At 40.8% G+C, this 17,429-nt stretch overlaps 1 protein-coding gene across 1 annotated transcript in view; it reads right to left on the bottom strand.

Annotated features, from left to right (window-relative positions):
• SCFD2 (sec1 family domain containing 2) overlaps positions 1 to 17,429 on the bottom strand; it is a 136,957-nt gene that overhangs the window by 85,324 nt on the left and 34,204 nt on the right. The window contains exon 5 of the mRNA XM_033161094.1: positions 1,481 to 1,730. Coding sequence (XP_033016985.1) covers positions 1,481 to 1,730 — 250 coding nt within the window. The remainder of the gene's footprint in view (positions 1 to 1,480; positions 1,731 to 17,429) is intronic.

The raw sequence follows: 17,429 nt of genomic DNA, 5'->3' as shown, positions 1-17,429 counted from the left end.
ATTTCCAATATGGCCTAACCCACACAAAATCCTTGGGGTTGAACCTAACAGCTGTGAGCGGACTTCTGCTTGAAAACACACTTTTTCTTTTACCTCCGCCTTCCTGCTCCAGCTCTGTGACCTCCAGAAAAGCCACTCCTTTTATCTGTTATCCAAGGATGCCCCTCCACAAGAGAGCCATGAGAAGCTGGTGGACATTTTGAAAAGTTGTGGATAGATGACCCGCCAGAACAGTGTGGGACATGGCATTGGGGGGGGGAACAGACAGTGGAGAATGTGGGGTTGGTCAGGAATGGGGGTATGTAAAAAATGCAGGGAACCTCATGCATGACTACAAAGCGTCCTCTGCTTACACAAGAACAGCTGGATGCAAATCACTGAGTTCATCCACATACACCAAATTACAAATGCTTCCTTTAAGCCACAGAATTCACACCCATATTTTTTCATAGGAAAAAAGCAGGAAGTTACAGGATGTATCCCAAATGACTATATTAACTCCCCATCGAAGGAAGGAAGATCCCTTGATACACTTTTGTAGTTTATTACCTACCTGACTGCGCAACCTTGTTTGAAGAGAGAAGGGTAGTCACATCATTGTGAGCAACATCATTGGGAGTGGTTAAAAAATATAATTTTTCTGTTTGTTTGTTTTTTAAAAAGCCTATTATCTCTACTGCTTCGCAACATGTAAACACATGAACGCTTTCTGAACAAAGTAGTTTACTTAGTGCACCAAGATTCTCTCCCAATTCTCTTTTCATGGCTGTTCAGATTTTGGACACTGATAGGATGACAGTTGCTTCAGTGCCATTACTTTTAAAACCATTTTCTCCTAAAAAGAATTATCCCAACCAATTGGTGATCACCTGATGAATGTTGAAGATATCACAGGGCTATGTAGGCAATTAGATCTGGCCGGTAGGCAACACCATGGAGCCAATTCAGGAGTTCTGGCAATACCTTCTAAACTGGTGCACTGGCTTTTTTTGCAGCACTTCTGAAAAGTTGACAGAAAGCAGAGGACGCTTTTCCCAGCCCAGGAACATTTGACTACAAAGCAACACCCCCTCCTTCAAGCTTTGCATGAGTTACAGCTAGGCAATCTCAACTCTACACTCCTCACTACTTTAGCCCAGCACATAAAATCATTTACTATGCCATACATCTAAAGCCCTGGGCATACAAAATTGTTTAGGCTGCAATTTTACATGTAATTACCTAGCAGTAAGTCCCATGGAACTCAATGAGGCTTACTTCTCAACAGATGCATATAGAATTGCTAGGACAGGGTTTCATTCTCTTCAATAAATGTGTGTGCAATACATTTTATAAATAAATAGTTAAAGCAAGCAGCAGGTATTAGCAACACCCTGAAAGCCTCGGAATAATTAATCTATTTTTAATTGATGGAAGTCTATTGCTTAAACAGTGTCCAAACAGGCCTGCTCCTTGAACGAGGAAGGGAATCTACACTTACCTGTTATTTTCTGCAATAGGAAAGGTAGTTCGGGCTCACAACAGAGAGATTGGATGAGAGCCTCTTTCACTTCTCTTTCAGCTTCATCTAACTCTTTTCCAGTTTTGAGTTCCCCAACTATGGAGTAAATATACACCAGCAATACAAGGATGTCTTCGGGGGTATAATCATCATCTGTCCTGTTCTTATGAGACTTGATGATAGGCAACAATTGGTTCAGTACAGTAGGTAATGCTGACTCCCCAATATTCTGCAAATAGAAAGGGGGTGGGGGGGAACAACCACATTATAAGAATTTGAAGGATGGCTGTATTGTGGTTCACATATTGTTTCACTGAGTACAACTTAGGTAGGTTCGTCTTTAAATGAGAAGTGAATCAAATTACTCCCTGATGTTTACAATGAGTTATTGCCCTTCCCCTCAAAGTGACTTTACAGCTGCCTGGATCTGTTTCAGTGTGGGATCTTATGCAAGTGACAGACTTTATTGGGGCACAGGAAAATACCCTCCAAAGTTTCTCTGATGAAAATAGGGAAACCCTATAAAGGTGGCGCTGTGGTCTAAACCACTGAGTCTAGGGCTTGCTGATCAGAAGGTCGGCGGTTCGAATCCCCATGACGGGGTGAGCTCCCGTTGCTCGGTCCCAGCTCCTGCCCACCTAGCAGTTCAAAAGCACGTCAAAGTGCAAGTAGATAAACCAGCGGGAAGGTAAACGGTGTTTCTGGTTTCGCCAGAAGCGGCTTAGTCATGCTGGCCACATGACCCGGAAGCTGTACGCCGGCTTCCTTGGCCAGTAAAGTGAGATGAGCGCCGCAACCCCAGAGTCGTCTGTGACTAGACCTATAGGTCAGGGGTCCCTTTACCTTTACAAGAAGAAGAAGAAGAAGAAGAAGAAGAAGAAGAAGAAGAAGAAGAAGAAGACCCTGCCCTTTTGATTGGGTTGCCCCAGCCACTCTAGGCGGCTTCCAACACATATAAAAACATAATAAAACATTAAACATTAAAAAAACCTTTCCCTTTACAGGGCTGCTTTCAGATGTCTTCTAAAGGCTGTATAGTTACTCATCTCCTTGGCTCGGGGGTTGCATAACTCCATACCCTCCAACATTTATCTGATGAAAATAGGGATGTCCTAAGGAAAAGTGGGACATTCTGGGATCAAATAAGAAACCAGGGCAGCTTCTGTAAATCTGGGACTGTCCTTGGGAAATAGGAACACTTGGTGGGTCTGCAGGAAATTGCTTCAGTACATAGTGGTCACTGATTCTGGACCCAACTTTTTTTAAAAAAATAGATAAGCCACACATTCTAAAATTTTTATTTTATTTTATTGAATACTTGAGCCTTTGAAAAACTAGTGTGCAACCTGCCATAAGCATAAAAGGTAGAACAGATTACAAATTAAATAATGATAATGAATATCGGCATACAAATTCTGTTTTGTTTAGAAAAACAATTGGAAGAGGCAGGCGTCAGGCTTGCAGTGGATAATAAGTTTATGAAGAATGTAGAAAACATTTTAACCATAGATCAGAGTTTTCATGTGCCTTACAGCACAATCCTTTGCATGTCTACTCAAAAGTTAGTCTCACTGAGTTCAACGAGAGGTAAGGGTGTACAGGATTGCAGTATTTATCTCATAGGTCAAAAACTACCAGAATTTTTTCCTTTGGCAGAGTTGACTTTTTATGCATGAGAATAAACACATGAAGACCCTGAGGAAAGACAATGTTCAAAAGCAGTGGGGAACTCTTCATAAAACAAATTACTACTTTCCAGCACCAGTCTGCTGCCTGATTCTCTCTTGTTTTGTATTGTTGTTCCTACTGATATAAGAATTATATAATTATATACCTGACATGTCTAAAGATGGTGTTTTATATTACAACTGGACAGTGATACATATGAAAACAGGCAACAAGCCAGCTCCTTCAGACTATATCCGAACACCACAGAGCTTGGAAACTTGCCTCAAACAAAATCCTATAGCAGCTTGTCATTAACCAGCACCTCTAAATGATTTAGGAGCTCTCTCTGATGTTACAAATCAATCAATTATACTGATTGAACAGCCCTGGGGAAAAAACAAGTTTTAAAAATGTAACTACCCGTGACCCAAATTTCCTGCTGGTTATGTTGGCCTCAGGTTAGCCTTGTTTGTCTATCATCAAGGGGTCTAGTAAAAATAATAAAATGACGGTCAATTCTGTGCTTCTGAAAACCCCCCATAAAAACAGTCACACTAGTCAAGGTGGGTCCAACCAAGATGACTCTCTACCACCTTTCTTTACTTATTGTCACTTGGTCGTTTTAGCATGATACAAGGGCAAGCATGAAAGGAGGAGGGGGTTCCTCTCCTTCTCTCTTCTTGCTAGTCTGTTTTGTATTAAACTGGAACTAAGAAATAACCTACTATCCCTGAAGAAAAAGTGTTGACATCAGTTTGCTGACTGCTCCAATTTGGGTTTTGGCAGGTTGGAGGGAATAAGGAGAAAAAATGTATTTCCAAAAGTAAGAAAACAGTTTTATTTTGCAAGATGTTACACATAAATCTAATGTCATGTATTAAAGAACCGATGGAAAATCAATGCCATAATCATTTTTTTAAAAGCCCAATCCTTTATACTTGTGTAGAACCTTATAATATTAGACAAACACAGAGTTCATACAGAAGGTACCCTTCCCTTGATCAAATCTGCTATGAACTTGCACATGCACAATAAATTTCTGGCTTTCATTGGGCCTACTAGTTTTCAAAACTGTGGTAAAACCTGTTCCACCATTCTGACTTTTATTGGGGGGTGGGGTGAACAATTTTGAAATGTCAGACAGAAAGTATCCACACTTTAACTTCACACTTTATCTGGAGGGTTTGTTTGTAATGCCTACCGATACCTGAACACACATGTTTTATAACTCTGGCACCAACATTATTATAGAGTATGAAGCAGTTGGATTGTGCCATAACACACATTCCAGTCCCTGGACAGTTGTATGAAGAATAAATTTGCTCTCAGTAAGTTGTCCAGCCCATATCTGGAACACTTCAGAACATCCTCCTTGCCTAACTCTTTATTTCAGAATTATCCCCCTTTTCTGCTAATTTTTGTGATGACAAATTATTTGTATAATCTACTGGCAAATGACCAATGTATCTATGGGAACTGTTAGCATTATGCCAAAATTTAGGAGATGTTTCAGGACTAGAAATTCAAGGATGGGACTTGTCCACGTGTTGAAGGTGACCGAACATGCTTTGTTACTGGAATTTTCCTTATGACCAAATGACACATTGAGCATGATTGGGGTTGGAAAATGAATCAAGCAATCTCTGAGAAAGTCGAGGATGGAAGGCACTAATGGTAGTACCCGTAAAAGTCAACCCACATGTCCCTGAAACCGAAAACTCTATTGCAGTATCATACTAGTAGCATACATGTTAGCAGAAAAGGAAGACACAAGCTAGGCAGAAGCACATGATCCCCTCCAGTCCTTTTACAGGGCAGGTTTTTCGCGTATTCAATGGGCAACAGGGGGACAGACAAACAATCGGGAAAAGTTTAAAAAGTGAAATTGGTTTTTTTTTTTCTAATCCCTGTTTTGGAAACAGGTTTTAGTGAACAACATTAACCTGTTACTTCTAAATTAATCTTGATTTATTACACTTATACATATATGTATTTTCTCCCTCTTAAAACAGGTATCCAAATACCCACCAGTTAAGTAGAGACAACAAGACCTCCATCAGATCAGGCTGCACTATCCAGTACTGTCCAGCTATTTTGTAGAAATCAGTGCAACAAAAGCTCTTTCCCATTTCTTTTCTTTGCTCAATACTCCTTCCCATCCTCCTTCCCCTTTCTGAGTGGCAATTTCCTGCCTCCGTTACACTTTAAACTTCTTGATTGCTCTGGTTTCTTCTCAGTGGAACCTGTCAAGATTCTGTTGTTGACTTTATTACACCATAAATGGAAGGCTTAAAAAACAAGTGACCCTCCCCTAATAACAAATTAAATACCTATAATTGCCAGATGCCAAATCTTCCAAACTCTCACGGACACGTGGAATTCACCAAGTTGCACTTCTGGGCAGCATGTTGTTATATTTGTGACTACCGTATATCATATTTGCAAATCAACCAAACATAAAGTTATATGGGTATTTTGTTGCGATTGATTGTCTTAGTGTAGGGTCAGCAGGAATAGAGGCTGGCCATTGTTTTTCTTTAAAGCACTCCTAAGAAGGTTTACAAGAAGCCAGGATTTTGTAACATGAATATCTGCAAAAGTTGGAGCTTTTAAGTCTACTCATCTGCACTCTCAACCAAGAAGCTGCTAATGATGATCAAGTTCAACCTGCAAACCTCAGCCACCACGAAAGCCTTAATAATAGCAATGGGTGATCAGTAAAGCAGGATATGAATGAGTATTATGCACTCAAATATAGCTTATTTCCTGCTTTTGCTTTTCCCTTCACACAAATAAGCAAAGGATTCAGCTCTTAACCATAACTTCCTAAGAATGTGCAAACCTGTAAATCATGGTTAGTGACTTTTTAATGTGTCTTTAATAAATATATATATTGCTGTTCAAAACATACCATCTTTCCACAGTGCTTTACAACACCAAAAAAAAGTTTAAAGCCACATTAAATATCAGAACTAAGCACTAATGATAATAACAGCGGTAAAATATTTCACTTCTTCTGATCCAGTTCCACAATTTAAAGTTGGCTTAACATCCTGACTTGTAAGCCACTAACCACAGTTTCTGAGTTCACTATGGTTAAGAGCTGAATCCTGGCTTGTTCAGCTGCTCATGAAAAGGGAAGAATGAAGCACTCTCAAAAGAGCTCCAGCCACCAACGTGCAGGTTGTGCATGTCCTGGTTTATTAAACCAGGAACTGATCCTGTGGACCAAGCCATAAACTAACCATGAGAAAGACTGAGGACAGGCAAATGACATGTGCTTCAGAGAGACCACTTGGAAGGATCAGCTGTGATGTAAGAGGGCCCAGAATAGCAGGTCAGAGTTGCACCATCCTCAACTGATCCAACTGTGCTTCAGCCAAACATCGGTCCACGGCCTTGGGCCTTAATAGGACTAACCATCCTGCTGAGGAATTTCAATTAATGCTAGTAAGTTTTATTAGATTTTAAAGTTTTATTATAATTTGAAAGATAAAAACCTCAGTGTGTTGAAATGGTACGTGTTATATGCACCGTATTTTTCGTTCTATAGGGCACATCGGACCATAGGGCGCACCTCATTTTTAGAGGAGGAAACAAGGAAAAAAAAATATTTTTCTGGTTTTCCTCCTCTAAAAGCCCTGGTTTTTTGAGGATCAGCTAAAAGTTTTGCACCTTTTTTTGCAAAGGGAAAAACCCTGGTTTTTTTAAGGATCAGCTAAAAGTTTTGCAGCTCCTTTTCCAAAGGGGTAAAGCAAAGAGGAAAAGCCCCATTTTTATGGGGTTGAACTCACATTTCTGCAGCTTCTAAAGGAAAGGAAGCCTTTTCTACAGTTTCCAGACAGATAATCTAATCAGCCAGTCACATGTCGCTGGGGAAACAAACAGCCTCCCTCTGCAGCACATTCAACAAAGGAGGGCGGGGCTGAAAGGGAGCCGGGAACTCATCTCTCCCCCGATCTCTTGCTGATCAGCTGCTGAGCGGGGTCCTTTCAACACCCCCTTTTCTCTTTGTAAAATAAAAAGCATGATCCTCTTTTGGCCCCTGGGCAATTTAGCTCCAGGGACTACCATTCGCTCCATAAGACGCACAGATATTTCCCCTTACTTTTTAGGAGGAAAAAAGTGCATCTTATGGAGTGAAAAATAGTGTACTTTGACTTTCCTGTAAAAAAAAATTTCAAATACTGTTCACAGTAGAGGTGCAAAATAAATAGGTATCATGAATGTGGGCTTCTATGGTAGGAAATACTGCCCCTTTCTCCTTATTATATCTAGAAGAAGTGACCTGAAGTACCCTGTTGTTGTTGTTTTTGTTGCTGCTGCTGCTGTTGCTGCTGCTGTTGTTGGCACCCGTCTGTCTCGAGAAACAATGGAGTGCATCCCTGGGGGCGAAATCTAACCACATGTTAGTGGCACCAAAGCCACTTCCCCAGGGCACAAGCCTGGACAGTGTGTATGGAGGTCCTAGGCTGCTCAGACAGCAAGACCCCTCTCTTGGGATCACTGTATGTTGCAAAGAAAAGCAGAGCAACACATTTGGCACCAGCTTGGCTGCAGTAGTTGTTAGAAGGAGGCACACAAAGTGCCTTAGGGACTCCACTCTGGATTTGTGTAGGGTTTACTCCTTAGCCTTTTCTTCTCCTGAAGATACCCCGCAAGGCAGCAGAGATTTAGGATCAGAGCTTTCCTTCTCCTAGGTGGGCTATCTTCCCAGCTTGACAAACCCCATCTACCCCTCACTTCCCGCTACAGCACATGCAGAAACCACCTTCTTGACCTTATTGGTCTCATCTGCTCAGTCTGCCAGAGCCTGTCTTTACACGAAGGAGAAGTCCCTGCTTCAGAGATCCTGGCAAAGCAATAACCAGACACCTCTCTGGTCTACCATTCTGATCCTATGGTTTGTGCATTGTTACATAACTGATGCATGGATTTGTTACCTTAAGGAGAAGCCTCCTAGCAGGATCTCTGCTATTGTGGTACGTTAAAAATGTTCACAAGAATTATCCCAGTAATTCTTACAAACATGTGGTAAGGGGTAGGTAGTGTCATCCCCCTTATTACAGATGGGAAGCTGCAGGACAGCGACTTGGCTCTGCCCACAACAGTGAGAGTGGCATTAAAACCGAAGACACATGGGCTCCTAACATTTTACAGCCCAAGTTATTAGGGTTTTTTAAAATGTCACGTCACAGTAAACAAATCTACCGCATTTTGCTCAATAGGTAGAGAGGTGTGCGTGTATGAGTGGGTGAGAGAAACAGACAGACAGATAGACAGACAAAGACCCCACAGTTATTTCCCCCTTAAAACTGAAAATGAAATTTCTGTATAGCAATCAAAGCGAGGAAGATCTGCTGTCTGTTCTCTGCTTCCCTGCTCCTGTCAAATTCTAATGCTTTCAACAACAAAAATAAAATTACTGGTAGGTGGTCTGCTATAGCCGTGCAAAAAAAAGAAAAGAAAAGTGTTTTAATTAGCCAAGAACACCAAAAACATTATTGTGCAAATACTGGCGAATCTTCAAACAAGAGTACATGCTGTCCGTTTTATTCACAATGAAAAAGTTCTTAAGAAAGATTTCGATAAAGATTTGCCTCCCTACTTGCAGCCTGCATTTGTAATGTTTATGTAAGTGAGGGATATAAATCTTTTTCAAATGAACCCCACTGTTCTTGAACCAGACTGCTTGTTATAAACTGCCTGTTTCCGCTTTGCCTGCTTAAGCAAGCAATGCAGAGCCTTGCCCTGGACATACTGGAACTAATTTAATGTGTTCCAGGTTTGATCCTCACTCCCTCCTCCCAGCTTTTACGGGTAGGATTTTACACACTGGATTACTGCTGACTTTAACAATGATTCATGTGATAAGTGGAGTTTGATTTGTTATGCCATTGCAGAAAGGGTGCCCTACCAACAAGAATGTCACCAATGTACTGTTAAAAATGAAACAATCCCAAACCCAAATACAGAAATTTACAAAGCGCTAGGAAACAACTCGCACATGCAAAATTACTCTCAAACCCTTAAACAGGGCTGACCTTTATTGTCTCGGCACAGAAAGAGGAGAGGAGATTTTTGCAGGCGGCTTTATTTGACTTGGAAGAAAGCCAACAAGCATTCTGTTTGACGGATTTTTGTACTAAAAGACTCGTGCTTACTGTTCAAAACACAAAACCACCACAGGAGACGATAGACCGAACTGCAATTCTTTGTATTGCCTAAGATTCTGCTCCTTATTGTTTCAGCAGTGATTAATTGGAAAAGACAAGCACAAAGCAATTAGTTGCACACTCTTGTGCATCGCACAAGTATGTGGAACATAATGAAAGCCATGTTAAGAGTGGCGCCATGAAACTGAAATAACTGCTAGTGATTTTTAACCTCCTCAAATTTCCCTCTTTCACTGTGTGTGTGTGAATGCAAGCGTGAGTATGCAGACACAATTTGTCCGAGAGACCATTCTACCTTCCAAACCATAAGATGGCAGTATTGCACTAAGTTGCTAAACTGTCAAATATGTTGGGTGGAGGAAAAAGACAAGATTCCTGTGTACTGAGTTTCAGTCTTGTCAACAAAAAAAATTCACGAAAACAACAAAACTGATGCTGAACTTCAGCAGAACACTCTTCGGCCTCATTTCATTTAAAGGGAATAGGGTTATTAATTCTTTTAAGGCACAAGGCAGAGGATAGTCATTCTATGCATGCACTCAGGCATAAGCCAACTCCTCTCTGAAACACAATTCAGTGACGCAACCTGGGATACAAGCTTTCTAAAGTTAGAAAACATAAGGGTACAATGTACTTCGTCCCGGGGGGAGGGGGGGACACAGTCTTTAAGGAAATGGAGCAAAACACTGCACAGACACTGTGGCAGTTTTCTTCCAAACAATGCTGTGGTTTTATGCTTCATAACCCTGGGCAGAAGTGTTCAGCAAGAAAACCAACTGGCACAGTGAAAAACGCCATCTCAAATGCTTTTCACTCCCTTTGGGGAAGCAACAATAACAACAACACCCTCATTGCCAGGTCCTGATGCTAGAATCAGTCATCTGATGCATCTCTATAATGGACAAAGGGCATATGTTTTAGCACAAACATGAATGCTTAGTGTTCGTAATTTCTGCAGCACTAATTGGCTGGTGGGATCTCTTCCCAAGTCCCTGATTCTCTGAAGCTTGCAAAGGAGGAAGGAGAGTCAATAACTATTGCATGATTAAACCACAACCCCCCTCCCATTCATGTTTATTGAGTATAAAAATAGGTTAACAGGACATCAGGGAAACACAAAAGTTGAGTTGTTTGGGGGTTTTAAAAAATCTGTGTGCATTTATAAATTTAATCTAAGCAACATTCAGTTATCACAGTATTTGAGAGCTGTGCATGAGGGTTAAAGTATCAAGGATATGATCCAACTACAACTGTGGGCACCTCATCACATGCTGATTCATCACTAGTCTTCTAGATTATTATTATTTTACATTTTTATCCATTTTTATCCACAATTTGTTCTATTTATTTATGGAATTTGCTATGTTCATTAGCATCTAGCTTCGTTTCCTGGAAATTTAAATGCAAGCTTGATCAGTGAGCATGAATCCTTCAGAGGGGATGCCCAGAGGCCAACTCAATTAACAGAAGAGGAAATACAAGTGACAGTGATGGAACATACTCTGGGCAGGGAACATTCTTCTATATCTATATTGACAAGCTTTTCAGGAATATTACTCCTTCAGTATTTTTTTTCCATCTAGACCCAGTTCCAAAGACAAGATTAGACTAAAGCCATCCCAGTTCTTTGGAACTGGGTCTAGATGGAAAAAAATACTGAAGGAGTAATAAAACAGGATTCTGCACTCTCTAGAAACAGCCCTGCAGGTAGCAACAGAACCCTTGTATCACAACATCTTCAACTACCAGCCACAAAATGGATGAGATTATCAAGGAAGATCAATAGGGTCACAGTTTCCCTTTCTCTCAATATAGATCCTGTTTTCCCCCTTAAAAAGTTGTGTTGTGACTTCCCTCACTTCCATTAATTCTCCAATGCTATTTAACATCTACATGAAGACGTTGGGCGTGGTTCATCGGGAGTTTAGGGCTTGGTGTCCTCAATATGCAGGCAGCAAGCTCTACTTCTTTATTCCATCTGCACAGATGTGGTTGGAGGCAGATGACTACATTACTAAGCTTCCAATGCCTGGCTAAAAAAATACCTGCTTCTTCAGGCGTTTGGAGATACATTCGTACCTTGGATCCCAAACGCCCTGGAACTCGGACGTTTTGCCTCCCAAATGCCGCAAACCCAGAAGTGATTGTTCCGGTTTGTGAATGTTCTTTTGGAACCCAAATGTCCGATGAGGCTTCTGCGGCTTCTAATTGGATGCAGGAGTTTCCTGCAGCCAATCAGAAGTCACAATTTGGTTTTCAAATGTTTTGTAAGGAATGGATTCCGTTTGACTTCCAAGGTAAACTGTACTTAAGTCATTCTGATTTTAACCAGTGCCTTAATCTGTTTGCTCTGCTGCGCTGTTTATATGTAAATGTTTTATACCGGATTTTAGTTTTGCTAGAAGTGTTTGGTCTGATTTGTTTGTACTGTATTGCGTTTCCAGATATTATGTTGGAGCCGCCAAGTGGTTACTTTGTAATGAAGGGTGCCATTTACATTTGTTAATAAACCAAATGCCTGTCCAGTGGGCTTATTGACTTTTTTGTCGGGGAACAGATGTCGCTTGGTAGTAGAACATCTGCTTTACCCCCAGAACGTTCCAGGTTTAATCCCCAGCATCTCCAGGTAGATCTTGGACAGATCCATGTCTGAAATCCTAGAGAGGTAGTGTCAGTAAGTGTAGACCTAAGTAGACCAATGGCCTGAAATCAGCTTTCCCAGTTCCCCTTTGAACAGCAGATCTCCAGGCCATATTGGAAGCTACCTTTGAAACACCACACAGTTTCTAAACTGTCTTGCTGGAGATAACATTGCATTTTGGGAAGCACAACCTAAATCCAATTTTTATACACAGTTGTGTATTTCTTCCTATCCTTCATATAGGGTTTAAAGTTCCAGGTGAAAATACATGAACCTACGTGGCCAGACTTCTTAGCACTGGGTGGGCATCAAGGATACCTGGTTCAAGAGGGATGGTTAACAAGTATGAACATAATATTCTGTACTCCTGTTTTCCTACATGCATAAACCAAAATTATAAGGAAAAGGTTGCTCGGCGAATTTGCAGTTCTTGCTGCAGATTTGATAGCTTAAAAATCTTTTAAAATACAATAGTTTTAGGACATGGAAATTATTCTACATTTCTTCTGTCTGGCACATATGTTAGGTCTATATGTGATCAACAAAAATAATTAATGTGAAAGGGATATATATATATATAGAGAGAGAGAGAGAGAAGTTAGCATCTTGAGATGTCTTGCAACTCAAAACTGAAATATTCAATAAGATAATGAAAGGTGAAATATGGTTTGGTTTGACTGAAGTTATGTTACTGTGAGCCCCTGACATTAACTGTACAGAGATATATGCTAGAATAGCCCAAGATTCCAAATAAGCTGCAAGAACCAAGCTGAAGTTGTGTGCGTGAACTTTTCAACCTGAAGTTTTTTACCAGAGAAAGCGCCTTTGCAACGGCTAATTGAAGGCACATTTCTTTCAAGACGTTCACTCCACTCTGGTTTTCATTTTGGACTTCTTGCTATGTCAAAAGTCATGTTGCAAAAGGGAATTCAAGTTTATTATTAAATCAGGAGCAAGATTTCCCCCCCCCCTGTCCTTACTTTGTCAGTCTACCCCAACCAAATGTGCTTTAAGTTTTGGCTTCGCATTCTGCGTGCCCAAATAAGATTGCGTTACTTGCACCTGAGGATAAAGTGTAAACAGATATCAGGGCAAACTTTAACTTTGCTCTACATAATAGGAAGAAGAATGAGGGGAAGGTACACTGTTCTCAAATTTTGCTGCCATTCTTCCATGAAAACAGTTAGGAATCAAAACCTAGTAATCAAAACTAAGGAGTTGAGCCAAATGTTCTCTCCCATGTCCTCAAAATTAACTATTTCAAGAGCAGGGAAACCTATTCAAAAGTGATTGATTCTGCCTTTTACATGGCTCCTCAAAACTATTTACAGGCACTGTTTCAGCCCTCTTTTTCATTCTTAAGTGAACCCTGCCAAGCGGAGTTCAGGTACTGGATGCAATGAAATCATAACACTGTGTAATTAATCTGATTTGGTTATTATAAGAAAATGAAATCTATTCAGAGCAATGGTGAATTATCCTGGTTGCAGGGATAATTCTAGCCAACCAGGAATCATTCTGTTCTGTAATATTAAACACTCTCAATGCTACCTTGTAGTAATCGCTGAAAATCATCAATAGGGGAGCTGCCCCATTTCAAAGCTGAGAAAGATGCTTGTGAAATGACCCACCACTGTGGGCTCAGCTCGCTGTTCAAAGCAGACAGATCATACATGTTAAAACAGTGTTATACAGCCCTTCCTCATGTCAGACTTTGGGGTAGTGTGCAACATAAAACAAATACAATGAACAAGAAAACATATATAACTTTAAACAGACTAAAATTCACAGTGTTAGATAGACTGTATATCTGTACAGGCTTTAAATGAAAATAGAAGGGACACAGTCTAAGGGCAAAAGTAGACTTTACTGGGAAATCCAGGCTTCCCCATTTGAAGAATCAACTGCAGGGGGAAATTATCAGGACAGAGGAGGTGCTTAAAACATTTTTCAGCCTACCATTCCTCCCCTGCCAATTCCTGCCTATGGTGGGCAAATTAAATTATTTTATTTCTACATGGTCTCAGAAACTGGAAGCAAGGAGGGGAAACAGTCCTATCAATAGGAGAACAGGCATCTACGGGAGTGGTTAAGTGTTTCAACTGCTGATCAAGTCCACCCGGCAAATGCCTCGCAAGTCCTGCATTCAAAGCTGTTGAACAAACATGAAATTCTGCCCTGAAGGACAGTTTTGCTGCTTCTTCTTCTTTTTTGTTCCATATAAACTACACACATACAGGAGGGAACAGTTTTTCTTTTGGTGAGCAGATAAGATTAAGACTGTGGCCAGGGTAGTTGGCTTTGCTCGTGGGTTGAAAAAGCAGTTTTTTAAAACTATAGTACAATCAGTTTCAAGAATGTCAACATTTTTCAAAAAGAAAAGAAGATAATCTGTATCTAGAGTTTATAGAAGCAAAAAATAAGTATCTAGATTTTATAGTAAACATTCCCCCAAAAAATAATATAGCCAGAATCATCACCATCATCATCATCATCATCATAGTATAGTTCTTGAGCATAGTTCTGTACAGTATACTCAATGGGGGCTTTAGGGCTGTTTTTCTTCAAAACAGGGAGCACCCGCTCCAGCTTTCCATATGGCATAACAAACTGCTTTTGAAACGGGAACCATAAAAAGGCCAGCATGGAGTCAGCTATTGAAAGAAAAGGACTCAAAAACTCCACTGGGTTTCTGCAAACCCTTGGGCCTGGTCAGAAGTAGCTCTTTTGGATCCTGCCCAATGAATTTTGGATTGGAGTATTAGCTCAACTGATTCCTCTTCGGGTCAAAGGGAAAGCAGCTAAAGTCCCTCCACAAATACAAGAATGGCATCCATGATGTATTTTCAAGGCACGGAATGTCAACCAACGTTGGGATACAAAAACACATGAAGACATCCATCGCTAAGCAATCGCTCCCAATTATGTGAAACATGTTCCTGTTATCTTTGGAAGTTTTGCAATTTCAAAACATTCATAGCAGGAGAAGCTAACTCAAGGGCATTAGTGCATACTTCCAAGCGCAAAAATGTGGTGATGTTTTTCAGAAAGTCTCTAGATGTTCACCAGATGTGACACACATTTGCCTCTTCCTTATAAGATGATGGTGTGCCTCTAAAGTTGGCTATAGTAATATCAATGTGTGATACTAATCATTCAAAAATGCCTTGCAAATATTCAGCAATTTGCAACTTGTGTAAATCTGTTTCTCTCTCAAGGCGATCCTTAAAATGCCTTGCCTTTTAAGAGTGTCTATCTGCACAAAATATGTTTTTTCTCTCTGCAAGACATCAGATTAAATAGGTCACCATATAAGCTATTTAGTACATCCAGTTTCTCTCCCATATGCTGGAATTTGGCTGAGTGAGTGATTCAAGATAGCCAGCAAGTGGGTATTAGCTGGCACAGAGAGCTCAATATTCTGCGGTGACGTGTGCATGATGTGCACATGCCACGTGATGTGTGCACACCGCACAATGTGCTCACATCACTCGCAAACACTACACGGTGTGTGCACGACACGTCAACACATTAGCATGTTTCACAGTGTGCGTGTGACACATCAGTTGCATGCGCTACAGGCTGCCCATTCCTGATTGAGAGCTATTCCCCCCCCCCAGAAAGTTTGCGTTTTTAGGAAGCACAGATTATCACATCAGCCCTAGAAAACTGTAGAGTCCATAAAATGCTTCGGGAGATGGTGTACGAGAGGAGAAGGAGCCCACAGATGGAGGAAAAATCAGTGGGCAAATGCATGTGTCCCTTACTTAAATCTCCCCATGACACATTGTATTAGGATTCTCAGTCAGATCATCATGTTCCCTGCTAATAGTGGTCCCTGCTGCTAACAACTGATATTCCTAAGAAATCACCCCTGGACCCAGAAGTCTGAAACAGCTATCAACAGGTCATAAATCTTCCCTCTCTGGGCAAGGTGTTTGAATGGTGGTGGCTGTATTGGAATTCTTGGATGACACTGATGATCTGGATGCAGTTCAGTCTGGCATCCATCTCTGTTTTGGCAGGAAAAAAGAGCCTTGGTCAACCTGCTGGATAACTTTTAGTGGGAAAAGAACTGGGAGTTGAGTGACACTACCACCATTGACTGTGGTGTGCTTCTGGATCAGCTCTTCAGAATGAGAACTGAGGAAGTTAGGACACAGCATTCCGGTGCTTTTATTCTTGCCTGGAAAACTGTTTCATGGAGATGAAAATAGGGTATGGTTGTACCCGATGGACTTTGTGCTACAGGGTTTTACTTCGTTTGCAATGTTTGAAATAACACAGTGCAGGCATCCAGGGGGTCACTACAAATTTTCATCCAATGCAGACATGCTGAATAGAGGTCTGCAGGCTGCAATGGACTGAATGAGGCTTAATCTGGAGAAACTGAAGGTCCAATTGGCGGGTGGCTCATCTTAACAGGAGGTGGTACACAGCCATTTAATTGCTTTGAGCTGTTCTTTTGTGATATTTTATGTTGTCTCTGTTCAAAAACGTTTAACGTGGGGGGGGGGTGGAGGTGTGTGACAGAAGTGCCCCTAGGAGCAACATTTAATTCTAGCATAATTCCATCATTAAAGAAAGGAATATTCTTTAAACCCATCTCCCTCAAATGCACATATTGTCTCTCCCAAATTTGCAGACTGAGAATGGGGCTGGGAAGTTCAGGAAGCACATACTGGTCAGTCCCATAAAATTATAATCCCATGAGCACTATAGGGACAAAGACTAATCTAGGTGTGCCGGTATATAACAGCAGCTGACATTTAGAGCAGTGCAGTTGATTCGCAATTTATTGTATTAAAAAAAAAAAAATCTTAAGCAACTGCCGGACTTAAAGATTTATTTTGAAGCAGCGGCCTTTTGCTGGTTGAAGGACTGGTTCAAATTGGAAAATGTGGACGTTTTGGACTTGGAAGGCTTTGATAACATGTTTGGTTGGCATGCATACCTCTGGTACGACAAGGCGAAAGTCCACAAGACTTTTAAGAATCATATAGTTAGGAAAGCTTTGTATCAGGTTTGGACAAGATATAAAGACTTGTTAGAGAGAAAGACTCCTAGATGGATTTCACCAGTGGAGGCCAAGGCCTATAAGAGACCGAATATGTCTGCAAGTTGGCTAAGATATGCAGATATATTGCAGCGAGAAGGTGAGTCAATTAAGCTGAAAAGCTATGACCAAGTAAAAAGTCAAGTCACCGACTGGCTGCAATATCATCAGGTTTATGAGATATTTAAAGCAGACAAGAAAATTGGTTTTCAAATGGAAAAATCAAAACTGGAAACAGAACTGATTGAATCGAACTCTAAAAACCTTTCCAAGATGTATAACCTGTTGCTAGAGTGGCATACGAAAGACGAATTGGTTAAATCGACAATGATAGACTGGGCGAAAGATGTGGGTCATAATATTATGATGGATGACTGGGAGAGATTG

The sequence above is a fragment of the Lacerta agilis genome, chromosome 9 (genome assembly GCF_009819535.1).
Source record: "Lacerta agilis isolate rLacAgi1 chromosome 9, rLacAgi1.pri, whole genome shotgun sequence".
Classification (NCBI taxonomy): Eukaryota; Metazoa; Chordata; class Lepidosauria; order Squamata; family Lacertidae; genus Lacerta; species Lacerta agilis.
This window is presented reverse-complemented; position numbering and strand designations above follow the sequence as displayed.